This window comes from Rhipicephalus microplus, chromosome 3, assembly GCF_043290135.1.
Source record: "Rhipicephalus microplus isolate Deutch F79 chromosome 3, USDA_Rmic, whole genome shotgun sequence".
Lineage (NCBI taxonomy): Eukaryota > Metazoa > Arthropoda > Arachnida > Ixodida > Ixodidae > Rhipicephalus > Rhipicephalus microplus.
In genome coordinates this window covers 91,671,975-91,689,939 of record NC_134702.1, presented here as the reverse complement: position 1 = coordinate 91,689,939, position 17,965 = coordinate 91,671,975, and the positions used below count along the sequence as shown (strand labels likewise).

The 17,965-nt window shown below is 47.5% G+C and overlaps 1 protein-coding gene across 3 annotated transcripts in view; it reads left to right on the top strand.

Annotated features, from left to right (window-relative positions):
• The window catches only part of LOC119172389 (BCAS3 microtubule associated cell migration factor), an 88,455-nt gene that overhangs the window by 42,956 nt on the left and 27,534 nt on the right, over positions 1–17,965 (top strand). For all 3 annotated transcript variants that reach the window (XM_037423473.2, XM_075889973.1, XM_037423464.2), the window contains 5 exons: positions 9,785–10,051; positions 11,275–11,431; positions 12,423–12,529; positions 14,961–15,034; positions 16,207–16,388. In XM_037423473.2, coding sequence (XP_037279370.2) covers positions 9,785–10,051; positions 11,275–11,431; positions 12,423–12,529; positions 14,961–15,034; positions 16,207–16,388 — 787 coding nt within the window. The remainder of the gene's footprint in view (positions 1–9,784; positions 10,052–11,274; positions 11,432–12,422; positions 12,530–14,960; positions 15,035–16,206; positions 16,389–17,965) is intronic.

Here is a 17,965-nt window from a genome sequence, read left to right as displayed (position 1 = left end):
ACCAGGTCTAACCAACTTTTTCTAGGGTGGCGCCGGCAGTTTTCGCCGCCAACGCGAGGGAAAGCCAACTTGCTGAGGCACTTTTGAGGCACATGAAGTTTGATATATCAGTTGTCGTTGCTATTTTCGTTCGATAAAACAGTAACTTTTGCTATATATTCTTAATGTAAACTTACCGTGTTTAAGAATTGTTCGATAGACGGGATAATTTGATAAAAACGGGTTCGATATATTCGGGCTCGACTGTATAACTAAGTTGCATCTTGCACAAAAGTTTGTTATATGGAAAAATTCATTGTAAATGTATATTTCTAGTCCTATATCTGTTGCAAGACTATTCTTAATTTACTAATATTTTGTTACAGTGGAAACCCGCAATAAGGAAATAGCTGGGGAAACCGAAAAATTTCGTGTTCGCGAGAATTTCGTTGCCGCGAGTATGAGACGTAAAAACAGTGATACCGCCAGCAGAGCAAAAACAGAGCAAAAATTTATTGCCAGGAGTTGGTCAACTTACTTTGCTGACCCTTGCCATGCAACATCTTCAAAGCTCTCCCTTCGCACTGGAAGAAGTGGTCCATTGCTACGTCGTCGTCATGTGCGCCGAAGAAGGAGCGAAGGGTGTCCAGCGCATCCAAAACAACCCGCGGGTTGGGTTTCTGTGCGTGCGTCTTTTTTTGGTCCTCGGTGCCGTCAGCTTCGCGCACACTTTTGATAATGGTCTCGTCGGTCACTTCCTCGTACACGACTACGTCATCATGGGCGCAAACGAACGCATCAACGGTGAGTTCATCTGGAATGTCGATGTCGATGGCTCGAAGTTCCCCCGAGGCGTTGGTCAGGGATAGAGGCACTCCACTGCCACCACTCTCGCTGGCAAGTGCGCCTTCAACTAAATCTTCGTCTGGTGAGGCCGAACTGCAATCCGTGCGTGATGCTTGCACGGTGGTGGTGAAGCCCACATGCTTGAAGCAGTTCTCAATCATGGACGGGGATGTTGCAACCCATGAGGTGGCCACCATCTCGAAAGCCATGCACAAGTTGACGTTGGTGGGACGCTTGTGGTAGAGGTTGAGTAGCAGACGCCGGATCAACCTCTCCCTGTAGGCGCACTTGACGCTCCAATTACGCCTTGGTCGAGGGGCTGCAGAACGGAAGTGTAGTTTGGTGGAAAAAAAACCAAGCGCACGTGTGTGAGCTCCATCTCGTCGATGTGGTGGGCCCTACAGTTGTCTAGAAAAAGGGCCACAGACCTGCCTGCCTTGTGCATGTCGGCATAGAACGCCTTGACCTAGCTGGAAAAAAGAGTCCGAGACATCCATGCCTTCTTGTTTGCGGTGTACTGAACAAGCAGCGAGCGGCGGTTTCCTTTGAAGCAGCGGGGCTTCTCGCTCCGGCCGGTGACTAGAAGTGGCCGCCTGTCTGTGCCGTTTATATTGCAGCACAACAAAATGGTAACATGTTGCTTGCTGTGCTTTCCCCAGTGGCACTTCTGGCCTTTCAAGTTCAGGGTCGACGGGAGCATCTGAAAGAACAGCCCCGTCTCATTTGTGTTGTATACGCCGCAGGGCTTGCACTGGTCTAGTACTTCTTTGTTGGTCAGCAGCCACGATGAAGTTGTTACCGGGTCAACGCTTGTGGCTTCTCCAATAATCGCCTTGGGCACGATGTCATGCCGGGCTTTAAAGCGGCCCAACCAGCCAACGCTCGCTCGGAAATGGTCGTGCCCAAGGATGCTGGCAAAGTCCAGTGCCTTCTGCTGTAGAATTTTTCCTGACAGTGGCACTCTGTTGGCACGCTGTTCACAAAACCACGCGAAGACCGCTTTATCGACGTCCGGAAAAACCGCCACGGCCACCGTCTTGTCCTGTGCACGTGCGCCATTATCAAGCGCAGCGAGAATGGCATCTTTGCCCTTCAATATTGTCGAAAGCGAGCTGCATGCAATTCCATACTCTTCGGCAATATCCTTCTTTTTCCTGCCCTTTTCAACTTCGGCAATGATGGCAGCCTTATCGTGAAGCGACAGAAATTTCCACTTTTTGGCTGGCGGGGGCATCTTGGCAAGAGCCGATGGGCCAGAAGCCACCCACAGCACTTTCACGCAAACAGCCACACATAACACAACTCGCGGCGCTCACGTGTGTGAGGCTACGGAAGTGACGAAATGACAAAAGCAATGCAGGATGGGATTGTGTCGCCCCCTAAATGGGGTGTCGCTGCAAGGCAAAAGCAGACGTTAGCAAATTTTGAGTGCGCATAACACGCATACGAGCATATTTTCGACAGTTAACCTTTGGCGGGAGGGTAAAATAAGGCCCGCACCGTGGCAGAAAGTTCGTTAATGCGGGATCACTCTCCAAAAACAATTCGTTGCCGCGACATATGTAATACATGGGCTTTTATGAACGTTCGCCGGGGATCCGAAAATATTTTGTTGCCGCAGGGATTTTGTACTCGCGGGGTTTCATTATTGCGGGTTTCAACTGTATATCCGCGTACATTATATCGAGGTTTAAGTGTATCATGGTTAATGGACCGGTGTGTCTAGCATTTTCACAACATGCTAGGTCTGGAGCTTTTCTTGTGATATGGTTGTGTTTCTCCTCTCATGTCACCATTTTCAATGCCCACTGTTATGTTGTGGGTGTCAGCCTTTAGAGTGAAAGCTTTTTTGGCACACGGGATCTGTCATAGGCAACCGGTAGTGCAGTATGCACGATATTCTGCATGTTTTGAAGGTCTGTAGAGTGCATGCTGGAGGGAGAGGTACAGTCGTAAGAATTTGCTATTAAGTGGACGTATTGGGCCTGACGGGGTGTGTGATACTATGTCTTCCAGTGCTAGGCTCCTTTTATGTGGCATGCATTGAATGTCTGTATCACATCCTCTAAACTGACTGGTCTTTCCAGCACTGGGATATCCATGCGCTTGCATACGCGCATAAGGTTTTACAGTAAACAAATATACAGTCGGGATGCCTTTTCAAGGAACGTTTCTATAGGAAATAGACTTTCAAAACAAAAGGATATCTTGTGTTCTTGTTATACTGCTAGACTTATAGTATAAGTCCCTCACAGCGTAGTGGCCTGTTTAGCGGGGTCTTTCAAATGTCCCGCGCTCTTTGCTGCAAAGCCATTTGACTTTACTCGACAAATCGGGAATAAAATCCTGCAGTGGTTAACAGCTGCACACTTTTCACGTGTCATGGGAACGCAAAAGCTCACTGAAGAGATGTGTGCATAAAGCACACAGGTGCTTCATACAGAGTGCACACACGGGGCACTGTGCACCAAGTGCTGTCTACTTCATGTGGCATGAGCATGAATGGCAGGACAGACCATGAGAAGACGGTCCCACCGCAGAAACTAGGCTTGTGTGAAAATTTGAATGCTTCGAAAGTTCTAACTTGCTTTGATTTGAATTTACATTAATGAAAATTTTGAAGTATTCGAAATGAGTGAATAGGTATATGTTAAGCTGCTTTCTATGTGAAAAGGCTGCACAATATGGTTCTCACTGGAACGTTAACATAAAAGCAGCTCTTTGGAAACATTAAAAGACTGCCGTAGCTTCTTGCATGATAAGGGATTCATCAAGTTGTTTTATGACATGTCTGACTAAAACTCTTTTAAGTGTTCTGGTGGCACATGGTATATTTGGCTTTTCAGAATCAAATGCATGGAACATTTTCAGTTAAAACAGACTTTTTTAACAGGCCTTGAACAGGCCTTGAAGATACTACAAAAATACATGCCATTTAAAAAAAATCCGTTTCCTGAGAAATGAGCACGGGTTCAAAATTCAAGTACAAAACTCATCATATAGAAGCAGTGGTTCCGTTTAAGCAGCAGTTCTGTTTCAAGATATTTTTGTTTCCCGAGAGCCTATCGTAGTTCATTTACATTGCTAAAGGGTGGACACTTTCACTTCTTCAGAGTTTCATGCAATTCGCCCTGCCGCGGTGGTCTAGTGGCTAAAGTACTCGGCTGCTGACCCGCAGGTCGCGGGATCGAATCCCAGTTGCGGCGGCTGCATTTCTGATGGAGGCGGAAATGTTGTAGGCCCGTGTGCTCAGATTTGGGTGCACGTTAAAGAACCCCAGGTGGTAGAAATTTCCGGAGCCCTCCACTACGACGTCTCTCATAATTATATGGTGGTTTTGGGACGTTAAACCCCACACATCAATCAAGTTTTATGGAATTCCAGTCTTTTACCCCTCAAATTGCTCTGAGGTCAGCTGATCGTGTGGCTCAGTTAGGCTTCTTATCAGCGCTCGAATCACCAGAAAGTCCTGTACACTAAAATTTCGACAGAATGAACCCGGATATAACGAAATATTTATAACGAAGTAAATAAAAAAGTTCTGGAATAGATAATGTTAGGGATATATTGTGACGGGGCGAGATCTAGGCTTATAATAGCGTCCGCAGAGAATCGGCAGCGGAACAAGATGGCTGAGTTGCCTCTCACGCAAGCGTCTAATGCACAGGCGTCTTTTTCATCTTTGCAAAGTGCCATGCTTGCTCCTGTCAATGATGCACGGTAACATCACAACCGTGCGGCGGAAGCACCATCACAGCACTTAGTACGGCGGCGACGAACTAGGAGAGTGATATGGTTTGAGTTTGGAAATGTGGACAACGTCCGTCTGGAGTGAGGGGGTCGAAGAGGCATTGTTCAGGGGTGTGATATCGTAGCTCACGTCACTGAGTTGTTGTAACACTTTGTAAGGGCCATGGTAGTGTGGTAGTAGCTTCTCTGATAAGCCGACTTGGCGGTTTGGTGTCCAGAGAAGTACCAGAGACCCCGGCGAGAAGTACACGCTTTGGTGGCGACTGTCATAACGGCCTTTTTGGTGCGCTTGCGACAAGTGCAGCCGATCATGGGCAAGCTGACGGGCTGCATAGGCTTGAGAAACAACATCCCTGGCGTTTTCAGTAGACAAGGGGGCAGCCGAAGGAAGGAGTGTGTCAAATGGTATGCTGGATGTTGACCGAATAACAAATAAAACCGCGAATAACTAGCTGTGTCGTGCCGTGAAGAGTTGTACGCAAAGGTGACAAAGGGAAGTGCTTTGTCCCAGTCACGGTGATCTGGTGAAACGTACATTGACAATATCTGCGTCAGCGTTTGGTTTAGATGCTTGGTCAATCCATTTGTCTGTGGATGATGAGCGGTGGTATGGAGCACGCGCGGAGAATGTCATCCACAACACGTGAAACGAAGTATCTTCCTCGATCAATAAGCAGCTGCCACGGAGCGTCGTCATGAAGAATGACTTCTTACCAGAGAAAGTCAGCGACGTCAGTGGAGCAGCTTGTCGGCAGTGCTTAGTGATGGCAAAGCGTGTGGCGTAATCTGTGGCGACTGCAACCCATTTATTTCCGGAGGTGGACGTAGGAAACGTGTGCCCAACAGGTCAAGGTCAACATGGAAGACTGGTTCAGTCAATATGTCAATGGGCTGTAGGAGGCCAGACGGTAGCACAGAGGGGCGCTTGCGGTGTTGGCAGCGGTAGCAAGCAGTGACATAGCGAAGCACAGAACGATACAGTCCGGGCCAGAAAAAGCGACGTCGCACACGATCGTAGGTACGAGAGCCGCCTAGGTGACCGGCTGTCGGTACGTCGTGTAGTTGTTCGAGAACACTGGTACGCAGGTGATAGGGAAGCCCTAGTTGTAATTCCGGGCCATCAGCGTTGAAGCTGCGACGGTACAGAATGGTGTCGTGCAGTTTGAACAGACGAACGGAAGGGTCAGTTGAAGCAGAGGTCAGACGCTTGATGATAGAGAGTAACGACGGGTCACGTCGTTGTTCGGTGGAGATATCACCCAAAGCGTGGATGGACAGAACGCAGGGGTCTGATTCAAGGACTGTCAAGTCGGGCGTTTCAACTGGATGATGTGACAAACAGTCTGCGTCTGTGTGCAGGCGTCCCGACTTTTAGTGGACCACGAACGAGTATTCTTGCAGACGCAGCGCCCAGCGACCGAGGCGCCCAGATGGGTCTTTTAGCGATGAGAGCCAGCAAAGAGTGTGATGGTCGGTAACAACGAAAAAAGTTCGGCCATACAAGTAAGGCCTGAATTTTGCCACTGCCCACACTAAAGCTAGGCATTCACGCTGAGTGATGAAGAACTTCCGTTCGGCAGGTGAAAGAAGACGACTGGCATAAGCAATCACGCAGTCCTTCCCGTGCTGTCGTTGGCCGAGGACGGCCCCAGTTCCATAGTCACTGGAATCGGTTTGAAGCTTTGTAGGTGATGCAGGGTGAAATGGGCCAGTATTGGTGGCGTAGCAAGCAGATGGATAAGAGTCGAAAAGGTGTCCGCTTGCTCTACGCCCCATGCGAAGGGAACGTCTTTCTTTAAGAGATCAGTAAGCAGTCGAGCGATGTCGGCAAAGTTGCGGACGAATCGACGAAAATAGGAACATAGCCCTACAAAACTTCGGACGTCCTTGGTTGAACGTGGTTCAGAAAATTCTCCTACTGCTCGCACATTGTTGGGATTTGGTTGGCACTAACAAGGTGGCCGAGTATGGTGATTTTGGCGACGTCCGAAATGACATTTTGCAGAATTGAGCTGGAGAGTGGCTTTTCGAAAAACATCCACAACGGCTGACAGACGTGTTATATGGCTGTCAAAGGTAGGTGAAAAGGCGATGACATCGTCTAAGTAACATAGGCAGATGGACCTATTGAGAAGGGAGTCCATCATGCGCTCGGAAATTGCTGGCGCATTACATAGTCTAAACGACATGACTTTGAACTGGTAGAGGCCGTCGGGCGTAACGAAAGCGTTTTTTTCGCGATCCATGGGGTCGATGGAAATTTGCGAATAGCCAGACGGAAGGCCAATAGACGAAAAGTATTTGGCACCATGGAGGCAATCGAGGGTGTCATCAATCCGAGGCAAAGGGTAGACATCTTTATGAGTGACTTTGTTCAAATGGTGATAGTCCACGCAAAAGTGCCAGCCACCATCTTTCTCAACGAGCGTGACTGGGGAGGCCCAGGGGCCGGATGATGGCTTTATGACGTCTTTAGTAATCATTTTGTCTACTTCATTCTCAATTACTTGGCGTTCCTTTAGAGATATGCGATATGGACGCCGCCGTATAGGACTGGCATCTCCAGTGTTGATCCGGTGAGTCACTGCAGTTGTTTGGCCAAGAGAGCGGTGGTCAAAGTCGTAAATGTCTCTATATGATGTTAGCAGATGACAGAGGCCGCCAGCTTGCCCTGGAGTGAAGTCGGGAGCAATCATCTTGTTAATGTCATCGGCAGGCAGAGTGTAATTGCGGCCAAGACAGGGGGATGTAGCATCGGTGTCCAAACCAGTAACGTTGCAGCTGTCAAACGGAGATAGGTGGCCAAAGATATGTCTTGCGGAATAATTTGAGTCAAGATACAGACGTTGAGTAGGGGTATAACCACTGTATTATCAGCGACGGCAACAACAGTGTGAGCAAGGGCGACGTCTCAGGCCATCAGTACGTCGACTATAGGAGTGACGAGGTAGTCACCATCGGGTACATGACGTGAGCAAGACAAATTGACATATGTAGCAGCTTGTAGAGGCAAAAGAACGTGGTGACGAGAGCATAAACGTGGAGAATGGTCAGCTGGAAAATCGGCAAGCTGCAGCAGCTCAAACTGAAGAGCGCCAGTGGCACGATCGATGAGCGCAGAATGACGTGACAGGAAGTCCAAGCCAAGTATTTGGTCATGAGGACACATTTCAATGACGGCAAACTGAACTAATGTAGTATGACCGGCAATGGACACACGGGCCGTGCACATCCCTTGAACGGCAAAGGTCCGCCCATCAGCGACTCGGAGTGTGTGGGAAGCGGCAGGCGTGAGCACTTTATGTAGGCGACAGTGAAGGTTCGCGCTCATCACAGAAATGTGCACTTCAGTATCTATAAGGGCAGAAATAGTCACACCATCAACGTCAATGTCTAACAAACTTTGTCTCGTCGGAAGCGTCAAGAGAGGATTTGTGGAGGGAGTTGAAAATGCAGCGTCACCTCCGGGCGCTGCACCGTTTAGTTTTCTGGGTAGGCGGGAGCGGGGCTGAATGGGGACGACGGCCTGCGAGTCTGCGGTGAGCGAGACGACTGGCGACGTCCTGGAGGTGAGCGCGACTGACGACTATGCGGTGACGGAGATCGGCTGTTGAACCTTCTGTAGTTTTTTGGCGAAGAAGGCAGTGCGCCAGATGCAAAGCGGGTGCTGTCCAGTCGGTAGTGAGGTTCAGATGACGTTCGAGGTGGCGAGGACTAGCGGTAATCGCAGTACTGGACGACATGACTGATACGGTGGCAATGAAAACAAAATGGTCGATTGTCGGCGGTTCTCCACGCAGCAGGGTCGCGAGATCGGGCCGTAAACTGCTGCTCGTGATAGGACGAGGGTTGATGCCATGTAGCTCGCTGCGGGCTGGGCAAAGCTCACACCGAGGGAATACCTATGCTGGCGAGTTCTTGACAGACGATGACTTGAACCATGTTAGCAGTGAGTCGGGTCATGTCACTTGCAGCAGTGTGGGCCGGAGCAGAGACAATGGCTTCAAGTTCGCACCGTACGATTCGGGTCACCTGATTCGATGAATCTAGAGGTGGCTGCTGTGTTTTTGCACGGTCTTCGCAAGACGACGTTGCAGCCGTATTCGGAAGGCTGGCAAACATGCTGTCAATCCGCCGGCTCTTCGCTTGCTCAAAGCACCGACATTTCTTTATAATGGCGTCCACTGTGGAATAATTTTTGCAGATGAGGAGGTTGAATGCGTTGTCCGCAATCCCCTTGAGAAAATGTTCAACCTTGTTAGCCTCCGGCATCTCGGCATTGGCTTTGCAATACAATGCTAACACATCTTCTATTTACGAGACGTACGACTCCGTCGGGGTCTGCGCTCGAGACGCGAGCATTTTGTTCGCGGCCATTTTTTTTCCAATCGGCTTCCCGAACAGGTCCAACATTTTCTCCCTGCACACTGCCCAACTCCCAAGTTCTGCTTCATGGTTCTCATACTACGATTTGGCAGTTCACCTAAGATAGAACAACAGGTTTGCCAGCATAAGAGTCGGGCCCCATTGGTATTGAGTACTCACACGTTCGTACTCTCCAGCCAATCTTCAACGTCCACTTCATCTGGATCGCCGGAACCACTAAACGTGCCAGGATCCCGTGGGAATTCGAGCACGAAGGTTGTAGTCGCAGAAGGAGATGTAGTCGCCGCATCATCTCCAGCCTCAGGAACACCAGGAGCAGGTGCAGGCGCCGTATTTTCCGTCATCGTTGCGGAATGACCCTTCAAACGACGGCCGCTGCGAAGTTCTGTTGCGAGGCGGTTACCCCGCACCTCCACCAAATGTGACGGGGTGAGATCTAGGCTTATAGGATAGCGTCCACAGAGAATCGGCAGCCAAACAAGATGGCTGAGTTGCCTCTCGCGCAAGCGTCTAACGCACAGGCGTCTTGTTCATCTTCGCAAAGTGCCACGCTTGCTCCTGTCGATGATGAACCCTAACAATATATACCTTTATAACGAATTTTTTAATATAACAAACTTCATTACGTACGAGTAAGGTGCAAGTTTGTCATAATGAGGTTTGAATGTAATACCATAAGCCAACTTGAAGTGAGGCAGTAGCCAGTAGAGTGTACCACAATTCACTGGTCTGTTTACTGTCGCTGTCATCAGTTGTGGTGCTTTTTTAATCGTGGGAAGAGCTTTTAAGTGCTGCAAGCATTCACACGTCTCTTCCCATCCAGGCTCGTCAAGCAGCAGCTTGGAAAAGTACACTTCGGGCGGCAGCCTCCGACGTCTGGGTCCGCAACCGACGCTAGTGTCTCCCCTGGCCCAAATAAAACAGGGGACTGCCTTTTCGGTGGCCGGCATCGGCGCCCCCCAGAGTAGTCCCCCCAGGGGGCGCCGTCCGTCAGGGCCTGCCACCAAGGAGGCCTTTAGCATAGCAGCCGCCTTTGCCCCACCCCGCGCCTGGCTGGTTGGGAGTCCGAGCACGTCTCGCGACAAGAAGGGTGAGAGGGCCATCTTGTTTCTTTGTTTTGTCTCGATGCATCATGATTACGTAGGGATGTGCACAATGTTTTCACAAAAAGCTCTTTTATTTGCACAGTACTGCACTTTATGGATACATTAAAACACTAAAGTTAAACAGAAATGAGTTAACACTGATAAATTCTTTGAGAACTGTGTTGTTGTTAACTTTATGATTGCATGATAGGTTCGTCATTGGAAGAGAAAATGAAGCTTGGAGGTTATATTATTATTTTTTTCTTTCCTCTGCAAAGCTCGAACATCCTGATATCAGTTGAATGTCACAGATGATCATCTTCTGTTTCTTTTGTTTTCTTTGTAATCGGTTACATTAGGTCAACAAAGTTTCGCTTCATAATAAGACGTTTTTTGTTTCTTCTCTGGCTTTTTTAGAGCAGAGTGAATTCCTTTTTACCAATAAATGATCTTCTGGGCTCTAACAAATGAGGTTAAAAGTGTAATGTGTCATGGCTAGTTGCTTAGGTGCAGCGTCCCTCTTTGCATTTTTTTTTTTTATGTTTCCTGGCTTACAAAGTGTTTTCTCATAGATGAGCGGGGCTTTTGGTTGAAGGTAGGGTAGTTTGCTTATTTATGTGAAATCGTGTTCTTCTTGTTCTTTCCTTTAAAAAGCAATAATTTGTGTTTAACGGCATTAAAAAATGCCCATAAAAGTTTATTGGTGACTGTTAAAAATTATTCGCCCTAGGATCGTCTCTGCTATGGCCCATTCCCTTAGCAATCTTAACTGATATGAACAGCCAATAGCATACCCTATGATTGAGTATTTGAAATCGCATAATTGCACGAGCTTAACAGGATAAAAGAAAGCACTTAAATGAAGTTTCATAGGGCAGAATGGCTTTTCAAACTTGTATCTTTTTTTTTCTGCTTGCACTATACTTTTGTTGTTTCTGCTTACACTTTATTTCCTCCAAAAATTCTTTAAAAAGCTTTAGCCAATCTTCATGATGCTAAGCGAGTCATACATGAATGTGCTTTTTTATCTGTTTTTCTCATGAGGGACCAATGAATGTGCTATATTCTTGAACAAAAGAAGTTTTCTTCTTAGTCGGCCAGTTGAGTGATGCCTGAAGAGCCCCAAGTAGCTTTCAGAATGGCTCTGGAATTTTATTTGCTATCTTTTATCTGGGGAGCTCGAGCTTTCTCTCATTCCTCGCTTTTTGTTTTGTTTTCCTGAACGCAGAAAAGAACCCTGTCGACTCCCTCTTTATCATGACGTGTAATGGCGCGCTCACAGAGTACATCATCGACCCTAGGCCGTGCTCTTCCGTGAACAAAGTTACTGAAGACTCGCCCATTGAGCTCGACGTAACTGCCTACGCCCAATGGAACCTGCTCAGGTAATTTCGGTTGCCTTTCGTTGCACCCTTAGAGTTTACTTCTGGGACTTTGGGGGCGTAAATTGTGGTGACAAGTATACCCCTTGTGCTGTACAGTTGTACTTTTCGGGGCGTACTTGTAGGGCTTTCAGACATAATTTTGGAGCACACTTCGGGGCATTCACGCCCTTTCGGGTATACTTTTAGCATATGGAAATAGTCAATCCCATCTTGTCTGCGCTTGCTTTCTTTAATGTTGCATACCTGATCCGCATATCAGCTTGACATAGCATTTTAGAATGCAGAGTAGTGAGCACCGAGTTTTCATGAAATGAAGTGCAAGCAAGCATTGTGTTGCCGATATTCGGGTCATATTGAGCGACTAAGTCTAGACAAACAAAGGGTCAAAAGATAGCTCACCTAGTGCCAAAAATGTTCCTTCGATTCAATGAGCATTTGGTGCTTTGTAATAATGTACACATTGGCATGGCCAGGCACTGTGTATTACTCAGTGTCGTGAATTGCCAGGGTCACTATGATTATTTGTACTCTAAAACAGGAACTTACCCTCGAGACCACGTGACGCTTTATGCGTGTAGGGCATAATGGCAATATTTTTCTCATATTGCTGTTTTCTGTGAAAGCTGAATGTTCCTTTTTTTTCTCTTCCATAAAAATTTTTTCTTTGAGTGCTCAAGGTAGTGCGTGATAGGCAACCAGAAAGGAGGCCATCTAATGAAATTGAAGGAAAAGCTTTTGCTGATGAGCTGTTTATTAGGTTTTGTTGAGTGCAGAGCAAGAACAAGACAATACAGTCTCATTCCTTACTGTTCTTGAGTGCAGAATGCTGTAGTACAAGAGTGCTTTTGTTGAACTAAAGTGTGTGGCTGGTTGAGGATGTCAGTTTGAGATCCACAAGGTTGTGATTCATTTTCAAAGAGGGGGCAAAGTTTACGTGCATGGCTTCTTTTGTTCTGGGCATTCTCATTCTTCCCGTCAACGGTGCTTCCAGGCCACCCATGAGCCACGATACAAAACAACCGCTGAGCAGCAACAATCCCCTGATGATGGGAGGACAGGTGGCCTCCAACAACTCCACTGGGAAGCAGTCCTTCAAAGGTTTGTCCCTCCCGATGGTCTCTCTGGAAATCACAAATAAGTTCATGGCTGGGCTGAAATCAATAAATGAAGGCATACCGTGCACACTTTAACCTACATCGTACTGAAAATAGAAAAGTCGTGTGGTACAGGCATCTTTTGAGCCGTTTCATTAGTTGATGGCATGTTAGGAGTGAGTCGTCAAGTTTCACATGCCGTAATGATTTCATGTGACTTTTCATCCTTTTTCAAGAATGTCTGATTTGCATAGATCTTCATATTTTGAGCACAAAAGCACTACATTTTCAAATCTATAATTGTGCTACAGAAGTGGCTATTGTGACACTGTAAACCCTATCAGATGGTGTATGTTGAACGTAACTCTGAGTCATTAGCGTGAAGTGCTATAAGATACGACAGAAATATTCCTGATATGTAAGTGAATGGTATTAGAAAGTTCGGTAAACGTGTGGCCTGTTATCACTGTTCTCTTATACAGTCGAGCCTGCTTACAACGAACCTGAGCATGATGCGGCATCCGTTCGCTGTATCCTGAAGTTCGTAGTAAATGAAACACAGCTTTTAAGAAAAAGTTGCGAGTGAAAACGCAGACTTTTTTTGCCCCAAAACGTCCGTGATGCATGTGTTTCGGAGAGCAGAAGCGATAAGGGCGGTTTCGAGTTTATTTAAAACGGCAGGGTGCACGTTCGCCGAGGCCCGTGGCATAAGCATGAGGCACTGGCTCCTAAGTTTCGTCGTTCTCGCAATCCGATTTCTCCAAATCGCTCTCGCCACGTGCTTCATTCACTATGCCCTAATTCGTGCACGGTTCCGCAGTGTCGACATCATCATCGGCCGTAATTAAACTATCGCAACAGATGTTCCACCCGCTCTCCCAGGTCAGAGTCGACGACACGCTGCCACAAATCGCCACCGCAGTGATCCTGTTTGAACTCGGCATCGGGCCCGACATCGATGAAGTCTGCCTCGCAAAAACAATTTCGTGCGCATGTAGCCGTCACCGCCGCCCACGAAATATTCACCATCTCCATAGCTGAATACCGTGTCGCCCGAAGCGGCAAGTTGGCTGCCAGGTGGTCAACAGCTATGAGCAAGCACTCCGCAACGCGGCACCTAACGCGCTGATTACGCTCAAGCCAAGCGGTCACACTTTCGACGTTTTGTTGAGCGGCACGAAAAAGCATGCTAGTTTTGCCGTCGGCCATCATGACCACACACGCACACCTAGAGCGAGCAAGACGCGCACACGCGACACACATGCCAGAGCGCTTGGAACAGCTCTGGGCCCGTTTCCAGTCAGAAAACGAAACTAATTCGAGCCAGCGTGGCGAGCGTCGCGGAGCGGTGGAGATGGGCGAAGGGGTTGTGATCTAGAGAGGTGAGCAGACTTGCAAGAGAAGGGCAAGGAGTTGTGATAAAGGGAGGGGAGGCTGCGGCGGGAGGGCGACCTTGAAAATCAAAACACACTGGAAGGAGGCAGGTTGGGTAGCTTGCTTGAAAGGTCCGGGAAACTCGCACGTAGAAAAACTTGGGAGGAGTGCATGGCCGCCTGAATCGGTGCGCACTGCGGTGTTCGAAGAATCGGCGGCCGTGGTCGAAAAATTCTTTCGTTGTGCCGACGGGTTTGCGTGGCCTCACGATCTTCGACAGTTCGCGATTCGTTCCGCGCAAATTAACAGCCGTTTTCGCTCTTCCACATGCACGCGGAAGGCACGCTGAGCTGGGTGTGAAGTGAGCGAGAACAAGTCCTAAACATGAAACGAATCACAAATTATCAGAGTCGGTGGGGTAGCGTACCCGCAGGCACTAGAGGCCGACTATCAGATACAGTCGGTGGCCGACGATGTTGGCAAATGGTCTGGTCACTTCATGCCGGCGACGCCAATGACAGTACCAGCGATCAAAACAGGGTAGATGGCCGACCGGTCTTCGAAAGATTGGTGGCAGTGTAAAAACACGGGCCTCGCCTGTCGATGCGGGGTTCTCAGAGTAGCAGGGGGACAAAGGACGGAGGGGTGCGTAACAAAAAGCGTTCGGGGAGAGTGGCAACTAGAGGGGCGCGGAGGCAGGGTCGGCGTTTAACAATAAGAATGTATGGGCACCTCGAAAGTGGTATGGGTGGTCGAAAGTGGTTTCCCGGGAAGTCGGCAGACCGCTGACTCCGTTTGCTGTAACCGATCAGCGGTGCTCGGAAATGTTCGTTGTGTGATTTTGTGCCATTGAACCAATGTACGGTCACGCGGATATTGTTTGTTTTAAGCGAAAGTTCTTTTAAGTGGGGCCGTTATATGTGGGCTCGACTGTACAAGCTTTGATGGCCTCATAGTCCTGCTCACGTTCGTGTGCCATATATACAGTTTGCTAGGTCTTGCGAGTAGTCTCTTGCCTTCTCTGTGTAACGCTGAGTGTATGTGTCTTCTCTGAAAAACAGATATCAATGGAATGAGCCACATGGAAGGTTCCAGACTGAGCCATAAGGAGAACGATGACAGCTGGCTTTCTCAGGTGGGTGGATCACCAAGCACACCTTGCTGAATGTTGTTTTCTATCTACAGTCACTGACGAATGAGATTCACTAGATACCTTAGTGAAAAATTGGCCAAAAAAAAAAAAAAGCTTGTCAACATGCCGCTGTACCTATATTCGCTTGCCTAGTGACCTGGTTGGCCCTTATTTTGACCATTGACCTGCTGTTGTGCGGTCAAATGGATTGTCAGCATGTGCACTGTGCAGACATGTGCCTTGGCAATCTTTAAGGAAGGTCAAACACATTAGAATAACTGTGTGGTCTGTGTGTGTTTCGGCAATAGTTGAATAAGGCACACATGATCGTCGGCAGGAATTTTTCTTGGGGGGGGGGGGGTGCAAACCAGTGTTGCGTCACGACTGAGGGAGGGGAAAGCGCTGCTGATGTTGGGTGAGGGCGAGTGTTAATGAGGCTTGAGGGAGGCAAGTGCCCCTTTTGTTCCCCCCTGCCGACGCCCATGAAGGCACATAAATTGTGTGACAAATCATGAATGTAGCCTTCGCAGTTTAACAGCTTGTTATAGCCTGTTCTGTGGTTTTAGCGGGGTGAGCAACTACAAAATTGGGCAAGGCTTTGCAAATTTTGAGGAACCTCTGGCCTTGTATTATAGACAAATGATTGCATTCATGTTTTTTGATTTCGTTGCTGAATTAGCATGCATTTATGTGGACATGGTTTAAATTGCAATACAACGACCCTCTGTAAGGTGCATGAAGTTTAAGTTGTTCTGATATGTTAAGTCTGTTGGGCCAGCAGAGGTGTTATGGAGTCGCCCAGACAGCTCAGCATGTCGAAATCATCAGCCAGTGACATTGGTTTTCTGGGACTGCCACTGGTTTGTAATATGAATCGTTAGCTTGTTCTCCTTGGCGTCATTCCCCCAGAGTGCTTTTCTTAAGCCTCGCTGCAGAAGGTTCGGCTGTCGCAATGGACTTGTTTAGATTGCCGGCTGCCCTGGCTTTTGGGTTTGCAAAGAAACTTAGCCCAAGACTAAATGTATAAACAGCTGACCATCATTTTTGCCTCATTTTTCTTTAATGAACTTTACATCTTTCATATTCGTCTATATAATAATAACAGGGTTTTTGACAGTCGAAGGTCTTGAGTGCTGCCACATCACCTGCAAACGCTTGCTCTGATGCCGTTTCAGGTTGAGATCATCACGCACGTGGGCCCGCATCGGAGGCTATGGATGGGCCCCCAGTTTTCGTTCAAGACTCTTCAAACCCCTGTGAACACCCCTCTGTCATCGCAGCATTCGCAGGGTTCCGACAAGTACACGCCCCTGTCCCCCGATTCGTATGCTGAAGACTCCGACGTGCAGAGTCCAGGGTCAGTGCTCTCCTGTGTCATAAGAAATCTTATTTTTGTTTATTTACAGTACAATAAAACATCATTGATTCGAACTCGGTTATTTTTAAATCCAACTTAACTTGAAACATTTCGGTGGTCCCGTACGTTTCAATGTAAGTTTGAGTGCATAATTTAAAGCAGCGGTCAGCCCCAGTCTGGTTAATCCGAAAACTTTGGGTGCCATGTGCCGATTCCCGACCCCAATTTCAGAGCAAATCCATGGAAATGACAGCCAGGGTGTCTACCAATCTTGAAAACCAGGAAAAGTTGGGGAATTCGGAGCCTTCTGGAAAAGTCGTGGAAAAGTTGGGGAATTTCCGAAAAATATGGTCTTGTCATGGAAACTGACTGTAGCCTGTGCAACCATCACAAAAATAAGCATTACCATAGATCAAAGCTTAAAAAGCCACTCTTTTGACTGCAACTACAGTGAACAGCTAAAGGTTGTGTGAAAAAAAGCAGTGCGGAACTGTGGCTTCTTAGGCAAAAGGATCCACCAACCAAACGAATACAAAGTTTACTGACATTATGGCACCCACTACGAGAGCCTGGTTCACAAAAATAGCCATAAAAAAGGCACAGCGTCCCACTACCGTTTTTTTTACATGGGGACCCTCACCAGTATACTTGTTGATCTTATAACTTTTTTTTTAAAGCAATACACTGAAAATGAAAAAATGAAATGAAGCATGCCTAGGTACGTGACGTAAACAATGGAAGTACATTGTTGAAAGCGCCCCATCACTTCTGCTGTTCAGCATATGTTTAGTTGTCGGCATGTGCTGGTATTTCAGGTGCAGGCATAATGCAATCTTTTGTTTGACCAGAACACGCACACTTGACCAGTCAGTTTGGTGGCCTGTAGAATACACATGTTTAGCGAGGGCATATGAGGTCACGTAGTTTCCTCACTTCATATTGATGTTTTGTTTAACAGCGAAGAACATAAACATTTTGTAGATGGTCAATTCTGGGTGATAATGAATGAAGGGGGGGGGGGTTAACTCTAACCTTGAAATCAGTGGTCTCACCGTCACAATTGTGGCAGCCAAAAGTAAAAGAGACAGTGAAAAGTTTCGTTTGACGAATTGTCCATCATGTTTGTCTAAAGCGTTCCCTAGCTTCCATATTCATTCATATACTATGTTGATGTCTGTTGCTTCTACATATCACGCAGCATATCTGACTTTCCAACCACAACATAATTCACGTCGTTAAATTGGGCATGATTTGACTCGACTTGAAGGCCTTTTGGTTCGGCTAGGGCTGCAATTAGCAGAGGCTTGCGGGCTATGTCATGCCTTTTATTATTATTATTATCGTTATGATTGTCGATGCGACGGCAAACGTCCTCACCTACACGCCTATTCCTGGTAGCTTGTGTTTCAAGGGTAGGGTTTGGGTAACTTCATCTAAATTTGTCATTTCAGTTTCTTGAGATGGTATTAATAAATATGTGATTACTTTTTAGCCTTATATATGGGCTTGTGCATATTTTCAACTGCTTCAAATATTCGAACGAACAGTAGAGTGCTCGAATTCGCTTCGATTTCAAT